We start from the raw sequence: 9,708 nt of genomic DNA on the forward strand, positions 1-9,708 counted from the left end.
GTTCTACCTCAGAAGGCTGCAACTTTCTTTCAGGAACATATCTTGGCAGGAATAAGAATTTCATTTTGACTTCAAAAAGGAAAGTTAAAAAACATCCCTGCACACAACCCAAACATTTCTTCCACAAACTGCCAAATTTTCAGGCTGCTGTTTTGCATGGGGAAGCTTAAGTACATCCACCATTTGATGCCCAGTCATTGATAAACAGTTGACACACTTCTTAGTTAGTGACTGTTTTAAACCAAAGCTTAATAATGCCTAGGATTAAGATTTTGGATGTGGAGTCAAACTGACTAATTACAATGGGGAAGAGGAGGGCATGCACAACAATACACCTGTGGCCTTTCCCAGAGTGCTAAATTACGCAAATGGTTTAGTAATAAACCCCAGTGGAATTCATCAGCCGAGTAACACTTTCAAGAGGCTTGAGTAAATGAGGGGTGCTTGAGAGGAGGGGAGGGAGTTGAGAGCTGCAGCAGCTGCTGCTTTTCTTAACAAATTTGATGAACTGCCTCACTGAAAACAGCGTCCAGAGTTTTATGCTGTTTGTGACCACAGGAGTTCAGCAAGAGAGTCTGGCCTACTCACATTACAGATTTCCCTTGTGGAAGAGTGATTTGCTCACAGCACCATGAGGGATTAGTCAAGAAAAATGGTCAAGACAATGCTGATGTAATAAAGACTAGCAAAAAAACCCACAAAAACAATAGCTCAGGAGAAAGGTAACAAATTCACCTCTCTTACAGATCAGCTCCAAGCCCTGCTGTCTCATTTCAGACAAGTCTGCTGAAGATCAGAATTCTTTTTTTCCTACTGTAGTTGGGAAAATTTCTATACTCCTCTTTTTCAGAAGAGCTAAAGAGCCATAGTGATTTAAATACGTAAATGTTAATTTTTTGATCCCACACCTATGGCTTAGCTCCATTAACCCACTGCAATACTGGGACTGAAAGTTTCTGCCATCTGTGAGTAGTGCCCTCAACAACATCTCTGAATGGCTGTGAGAAGGGCTTCCCAAAGCCAAGAGCTTCCATTTCCAATTTCCAGAGGCACTAGAATGTCATTCCAAGGTCCACGGAGAAAACTGGATTACTTTAAAAATAAATATGTAAAAAATAATAACCCCCCCCCTCCAAATTATGGTCTTACACAGCTACTATACAAAATGCTGTTCATTTATTAGAAATCTCATTTACCTTCTTGTTCATTTTTGACAAATATTTTCCCCCTTAAATGCAACATAGATGAACTGGGTTTACTTCTGTGTATAATCAGTTCCACTGTCAAATTCCAGCACAGCCCTGCAAACTTATTTCAGAGCTATAATCAAGCTACTGGAAAACTCCAAATCCTCTCCTATAAGGTCTATGCTTTATCTGTAACGGTTAAGAAAATGTTACAAAACAAAACAGGAGTTGTGCTTTGCAAAAGCTACATTTGTGCCTCAAATAAATAAATAAAACAATTTCTTTAATCCAAGTAAGTGCTCTATCACATGGTATGTGGAGGAGGCAAATTGCCAGGTTGCATCTCAGCATTGTTTCTTCTCACCGATCTGTATAAACGCAGAGATGAAACCATTCTACTAAATTTTTCCAGCACCATGAAAACACCAATTCCAACAGTTCACTTGCACATGCTGAGCACACACTGTCTAGGTCAGTAGTCAATACAAGACCTCAGCGAGCACTAAATTAATGGGACAGCGTGACACTAAGAGGTACCACATTGCCAGAAATTATGTCCTCCTGGTCAGATGCAACACAGATCCTGAAAGTCATTAATGATCCCACAGTACTTCTTGCAATAGTAACATTGCTACAAGCAGGGTCTTGGGGAAATTCTGGCTGAGATCCTCACATCCAGGTTTGCTCCTGAGTTTCAGCTATGAAAGGATCCTGCACTGCTACCAAGAGAAGCAGAGATGTCTACACCTCAGCACAGGAGAGGCTGCATTTTGGATATGTGATTTCCAAACTGCCTTTTATTCTGTATTTGCTCCTTCATAGGAATACGAGTTAACATTCAACTAGAAATTGGAACCATTTTCCAACAAGGACAGAGCTACATAGCAAAAGAAGAAAAACAGCGGAGGGGGAATGAAGTCAAGAATTATGATTCAACATCTGGTATGTTTTAAGATGTTTGAAATATCTATTACAAAAACATTTATTAGAAGTCTACAGTTGTCCTGATTTGAGATGCAAAGAACATATCTGGATTAAGCAGACAGGAAATGTGAAATGTGCCAGGACATAGCAGAATTTAAATAGATCAATAAATACAGCTACTAGAACAAGAGCTCCCAAATTTTCCATCTCATGACCTTGCATTAGCATAAAGTTCTGAAATATCTTTCATACCCTCTTATTTACCCATGATGAAAGAGAAAGGCAGATCAGGTATCTTCTCTCCCTGTTCCCAACCCTTAGGGTTAGGAATTCATGATCAGAACCATGATGAACTGGAAAATCACCACATAATTACTCCAATTAGCATGCAACCAAGCAAACAAATGAAATTTAAAATAATTCAATATCAGAGGATTTAGTGAATGACTGTAATATGGCCAACTAATGAAACACCTGAGTATTCTACATTAAAGGTACCACAGTGTCGGTTTTTTGGGGGTGTGCATGTTTGTTTTCAAGGTTAATAAGGCCAGGGTAATTTAAAACTGCACTAAACCATGCCACTAAAGCAGTAATGAAAACTAGAGAAAATTGCTGCTTAGATGTAAATTACAAACAGGAAGGAAAAAGTGAAAAGAAAAAAAAAAATTCCCAAGATTTTGGGCTTTTTTTTTCTTCCTTTCCTCCTTTTTTTTTTTTTCTATAGTTATTCACTCACCTACCTGATGCCAAAAAGAAGGGGGCGTTTTGGTTTTGTTGGGTTTTATTTCTTTTAACTTAAAACCAAAACAGACCCCAAAACCCCATGCTGGCTATGAAACAGAGAAGCCTACACTCTTAAATCCTAGTCACATCCCAATCTACACACACCCTGGTACTTTCCAGGGCATCCTTTAATCAGCACAGGCCTTGGGAGGCTCTGGGCCAGCCTGTCCGTTCAGAGGGGCCCTGGGAGACTGTCAGTGTCAGGAAGGTGGCAGACAGGCCACTGATCCCTTGGCTGCTTTGCCAGGACTGTGAGCTGCCCAAGGCCCTGCAAGCCTCATCACCCAGGAGAGAGCACAGGCAGGCTGCAGTTTATGTAAAATTGTTACACATTACTTAGAAGAAGGAGACATCAAACACATCAGAGATGAGCTGAGGAAGTTTCTGTAATTTGTATTTCCAAGGTCCACATCCCTTAGCTCCATTTGCTGCATGTCGAAATACTAATTCATTCCCCACCACTGCTTTCTTCAATTGTGTGCAAACTGCCTCTGGCCACATTTAATTACCAGGATATTTATATTCTTGATTTACATGCCTGAATGTGTACATTAAGGCTCAAATCCTGAATGCAATCAGTGAGACAACCTAGGCAAAGAAGACAGCAGGGTTTGATATTAGCATGCACTAGTAAAGGGAGGACAAAAAAACAACTTCTAAGAACCTTTGAAGAGAGGTATTTCTGGAGCCAAACATTTCTACAGTTTTTGAAAAATTCCCAACTACGACCACAAATAGTATTTTTCATTTGGACTGCAGCAATGCAAAGAAACCAACAGCTAATGGCCAACCCCAAAAAAACCAAGGTCAAAGGTTGTCCTCTTGCATTCAGCATCATGGCTCTGCAATGGTTAAAGGTCCCCACAGCTGTGCTGGCATCATCGATTAGGGTGAACAAGGAAGCGACAGAAAAATAAAGCCACCTTAATTTCAAGCTCCATTAGAACTGAAGGACTTGGGGGCGGGGGGAGAAATCAATGTTTGGCAAATGAGAAAGGACAAAATCTGCAAAAGGAAAAATGCGTTTTCAGGCTAAGCTAATGCAAACAATGGATGGTGAACAGCACTTGAGGTTGGCCCTTTAAGGTTGTGTCAGCATTTCCATTTATAAACTCTGATTTTAGTTACACTCTAGTAGATTACCACAGGCTTTGGTATTATTCTAGCAGATACCACAAAGTATATCACAAATGGTAACATAAAATAGCAATAAGAGCTCAATTGTTGAATAATGCACTCTTCCAGCACCTGATGTCAGAGTAAGAATTTTTAAATTACAAGTCATACACATAAATACACACACACACAGAATGTACAGGGCTGGGGACAGCATCCTGGGACCCAGATTCTACCAACACTAAACTAGAAGTCAAAGCTACCTTTGATACAAAACCTATTTACAGCACTTTGAAAAGCTTCAAAATATCCCAGATACTTAATTTCAGTCTGTCTCTCTTGCCACTTGGAGAGATTTCAGTCTAACCCTCTGCCCTCATTTAGATAAAAGATCTTATTTCTGTATCTGGACCTCCAGAGAGCCACTCAGTCAGTACTCTGAATATCCACGCCCAGTAATCAAAACCAAACCCTAGTACGCAACCTTTCATTTCAGTTATGCCTGAATCAGAAGGCCAAGGTGAAACCTGTACAAATGAGATAATTCAACAAAATTTTCCTTCAGTGTAATGAAGCTGGGCCTTCACCTCAAACTTTCTAAACAGATAAGCAATGCACACAAAGAGAGCTTGTGCCCGCTTCTAGCATTCATTGCACAAATCTGCACAGAGCTGGACTGAGCCTGAAAAATGAGAGCAAAACCATTTTTTTAAATTACCACCATGACTTTGGGCTTAGATTTTTTCAAAACAAGCATACAGGGGACTAAATCTAGGATCAAGCCAAGTGACATGTTCAAAACACAAAGCCCACAGTAAAGCATAACGTAACACTGTAACCAGTCAAACAAATTTAGTAGGAATAAATCAGGCCTTGATCTGGCAACTAACTCCTACCTGATACCCCAAAAATCAGTTTGACAGAGCAGCACTGAATCTCTCTCTGACCTCCATACATAAACCAAACAGCACAAGTGCAGGGGCCAGGTCCCACCTCACGCATTACAATAGCACATCCTTCCCACAGTCTTGGAATAATTCCTCCTCTGGCTGCCATTACTGTGACCTGAGAGAGGATCTGCTATGACAGTGCTCGTTAGAAGAGGACATCATAGCTTGCATCTTTGGAAGAGTGAAGAAATACCTTTTCTGAACAGAATGTCAATGTTATGTTTATATGCACATACCCCATCTTTGGGACGCAGATTTGCATGATCAAGCCTTACCTTGGATTTTTAAAAGCCAAAAAGAAACAAACAAAAAGACCTAAGCACATAAATACATGCTAAATATGAGATCAAGAATCACTTGACTAACACATTCAATTTCAAAAAGATTTTTACAAAATTTTTTTTACAAAAGGATTTTGACAATTTAGAAAATTCGTGATTTTTCCTGACATAAGAATTACTATAAAATGGATTTACTGCAAGAAGTGTTTGCTGTTCTGCATGCAATTTAATAACACAAACTTTGAAATGAGAGAGGAAAAATACAAATTCCTATAATTTAATGGCAAGCCTAGAATCTTTTACATAATCTTCCCAGCCTACTGCTCTAGTGGGAGACATTTCCTGGACTCACAACCCTTTTATGTGCAAGCAATCTACATTTTACAACTGATAAATAATTCAGATAATTAATTGAGCTGCAATTTGGTGCACTTTTTAGTCAGCACTATAGAGTACCATTTAAAGAGGTTCTGTACAGAAAAATCCCTCCTGCTTATTAACCCAAGCTGAAACTTCTATTAAGGTGAATTCCTAGATTCTCTTAACACTTTCTGAATGTCTTGCACCAGCCTTCTGGAACTTCATGCCCTAGGATGCTCCCCTCTGATTTTTCTTGCTGTGTTTTACTCTCTCTATAAGAAATAGGACATTTCCTGGCATTCTCCTTTTGCAGTGCTGATTGCCATCATTTGAGAGATTAGATTCCAACATATCTCTCTGTGCTGGCCTCCCACAGGCTGCTAGAACAGACTGCACTGGAAGAAGGAACAGAGACAATAAATAAATGCTTGAAGTAAGAATGCAGGAAGAGCTTAAGCAAACTGCCAGAGAAATCTCTAGATGCAAAGGAATGATGTGGGAACACATGGCAGGAAGTCATGAGTATTTTCATGCTGTAAGAGCTTTGATAGAATTTAAAAGTCAGCAGAACCCTAAAATTCATACAATAAAGATTTAATCATATTTGTAGCCTTCACACAACTGCAACAGTCAGCAAAGCTGTGCATTAGGTCTGTGCCTCTGGCACAAGTGCCCATATTCACCACCTTCTCCTGTGTTGTGGTGCACAGAGGCTGCGCCAATGCAGTCCCACCGCCGCTTCAGAGGGAAAAGGGCACCGCGCTGCAGTCTCAGGTGCTTACCTCAAAAAAGTTTCAGTATCTTTGGCAAATGATGCTGTAAAGTATTTATGAACCAATACATGCTCAAACTGAAGCTTAAGGGACATACATGAGGAAGCACACAGACAAGAATAATTCAAGTGTTAAAGAATCTACAAATGACAATTAAGTTTCAGATGGCATTTAAGGCTAAATAAACTTGCTGCAAACCGCAGGGCTGTGAGTCTGTGTTGAGCATCAGGAAAAGACAGGTCTGAGAAAGAATAGTTGAGTCTACAACACTGGTGATAAAGTGTGAACCAAGTTCATTAAGAATATGTGAAGAAGTTTTTGCTCATTAAGGAGTAATGGTAATATCAGAAGGCACAGGCTGAGGGCTTGATGTAGAACAGAACAGGCCTTCCCAATCCACAGAATTAAAGTTTAACAGTATGCCTGTGTAAATACAGAGTAGCAGCAGAGAAACAGTAAAGTCCTGTAAAGAAATAAAACAGACCCCTCCCTCATATAACTCTGCACACTGCCTTCCAGATAAAATGGGAATAGCTTATGGAGGAAGGATTCTACACAGTGCACAGGGACAGCTTCATCTGGCCCAAAACAAACACAACACATCTGAAAAAGCCTTATTAATCTATCTAGGAACAAGGAAAACAAATCCCAACAATCATCAGGAGATATAAAAAAAAAAATAACATAGAAACTTTTGTAGCACATCTTTATCTAAGGCATCAAATAATTTTAAGACCTTCCTGATTAATAGAGGTAATTAGAGGGCTATCAGCAGTGTCTAACACAAAGGTCCTCTTACATAACTAACAAAAACTTAATAAAAACTATTCTAAAAGTGTTGATGACTGCATACCAGAACCTACAGATGGGTACAGAGACTTGTCCATATTCTAAGCAAGTAACTTTCAGGTACAGACCACAGCTGACACCAGCCAGACAGCTTGAGATGTGACTGCAAATATCCTCAGAACAGAGGATGATGTTCTGCAAGACAACATAAAATCCTTGCACCCTGTTAACTGCAAAAACAAGCAGAGACAAAGCATTTAAAACTAACACTTTGCTCACCTGCCTCCAAAATGATCTAAAGTGGAGTCCCTTGCCATGCTTCCCCCTGCAAATCACTTTTAGCAACTATGAATGTTTTCCGCACATGGCCTGAAACAAAACGTTAAGATTCAAAGCACACAAGTACTAGGCCTCAGAGATGAGTTGTTAAAGTGATCAGTGATTAAATCACTAGTGTTAATCATGATTAAAAACAGCAAACGGGGAACTTTGATTTAAATGATTGATTTTAATCCTGTTTCTCATTTGTACTTTTTAGCTGTTTTCCTGAAGAAAGGGCTGAATCTCATTGGCTGAACTGGCCATTTAAACACATTGATTTGCAATTAACCACTGGTTTTACGTTATATTTGGAGCTTTTCCTGAACAGGAGGATACATTCAAATATTGACAAGTGATTTAAAAAAGGTACTGGAGACAAGAAAACATACCAAGATCACCACCAGATTATACCAGAATCACCATTTCAAATAAGATCTGGTATAATTAAGAAAGAAAAAAATCTCCACACTTTAGTTAGGTAACCAGCAATAATATAAAATGCAATTATTATGCAATCATATTCATTTTCTCATATGCCACAAATCTCAGCTCTAAAGAGTCAAGCGCTCTACTGCTTCTGAGCTTGAGAATCTACACTAAGATTTTTCTTACAGCAGAAAGGAAAAACAGTAGAAATCAAAGAATTAACACCAGTAATAAACCTAAGGAGAAAAAAAAAAGGAAAAAAAGAAAAAAGAGGCAAGAGTTGCTGAAAAAAAAAAATCTCGACAGAATGAGGTCAAGAAAGACATGTACCAAGTTTAACAACACTGATTAGAAAGACAACAACATCAGAAATTGGAACAAAGGGATAAAATGAGAAATGACAGAAAGTGAACAATGCCAGTGGTTTAAAGCTCTCACTCTATGATCAGGCAATAGATAAAGTCTCCAGAGAGCACTAATCTTTAGTAAAAGAGAGGCCTTAGAAAACTGGGGTTAAATAAGTCTGCCTGAAGATAGGAGACCACAGGGCTCCTAACACTAACATGAGATTAAACTAAGAGCCCTCCACCCAAAATGGATGGCACCAAATGCTAAAATAAAACGTACATTAGATAAAATGGAGTAATTTCACATGCCTCCCTTCCCCTCCTGAACTTAGGTAGTTCGGCAAAACAAGAAAGAAGAGCTTACAACTCTTTTGACCCTCCTAGGTGAGCCATCTGCCAGAATGGAGAGAAAAAACAAGCTTCAAAATGATTAACCAGTAATTCAGACTGTTACCTTCAATGCAACCCACACCACCAATTCCATTACCAGCTCTTAACCGAGTAATGAATATTGCAGGTTTCATCATGAAGATATTCTACGAGGGCAGGCAATGATCAGAAAGCAAAACTAGATGGGTCACAATTTCTAAGACACCCAGGGAAAATTTACAGGAAACTTTACAAGATAAAATCATCTGGTAAAGCATTTGAACCATAGCAAATTCAGTCTACCACCAAGACAAGGTTATGACATCTGAGATACAGTGAAAGAAAAAAAGCTATACTGACCTCTTTTGCTTGTTGACTTAAATGCCCACTATTCCAACACTTCAAAATTGCCTCAAAAGTGGTTCCACATGTGTTTTTCCAATTAGACATAAAAAAAGGTTTCAGAACTATGAGACAGGTATCCCTGGGCAATTTAGGCTTGCAAAGCCAAGAAAGACAGGTCCACGAAGGGAGTAAGTATATGTACCTAGTTCCTCTTGACTTCAGCAAGAATTTGGAACTTAAAGTACTTCTGTTACCTTGGTACTTAGTGCTGCTTCTCATGGCTAACTCAAACATCTTTCAGCATTAAAAGCAGCATCTCTCCTCTAGCCAGTGAATTAAACAGAGAGCAAGACCATCTCCACAGAATCCTTATAACAGCTCTGAATCACAAAACAGGAATGGCGCTGGCAAGGGCAGTGTAATTCACATGTCAGAAACGTCCCTACCTGGATGTCAGTGTCCTTCACAGGTTCAAGAGGCTCAAATGTAGTGGCTGCACTTAGACTCTCAAGTCGCTGAGAAATGTGGGATATATCAAGCCCTCTAGACCCAAGAAGAACCGACCTATAAGGAAGAAATTGTACAGATATGAAATTAGTATTGAACAGACAGAACCTTAAACCCAGACTCATTGGCAATATTTAGGTCAGCAGCTAGCCATGTACACACAGCGCTCCCAGATGTGTTACAAAAACTGCACAGAACCAAACTATGAACAGCCCTATGTGTCTATG

General features: G+C 39.4%; 1 protein-coding gene across 1 annotated transcript in view; it reads right to left on the reverse strand.

The window, feature by feature from the left end:
- Positions 1–9,708, reverse strand: part of NUP93 (nucleoporin 93) — a 79,381-nt gene that overhangs the window by 63,191 nt on the left and 6,482 nt on the right. The window contains exon 3 of the mRNA XM_008638761.2: positions 9,421–9,538. Coding sequence (XP_008636983.1) covers positions 9,421–9,538 — 118 coding nt within the window. The remainder of the gene's footprint in view (positions 1–9,420; positions 9,539–9,708) is intronic.

The sequence above is a fragment of the Corvus brachyrhynchos genome, unplaced genomic scaffold (assembly GCF_000691975.1).
Source record: "Corvus brachyrhynchos isolate BGI_N302 unplaced genomic scaffold, ASM69197v1 scaffold26, whole genome shotgun sequence".
Classification (NCBI taxonomy): Eukaryota; Metazoa; Chordata; class Aves; order Passeriformes; family Corvidae; genus Corvus; species Corvus brachyrhynchos.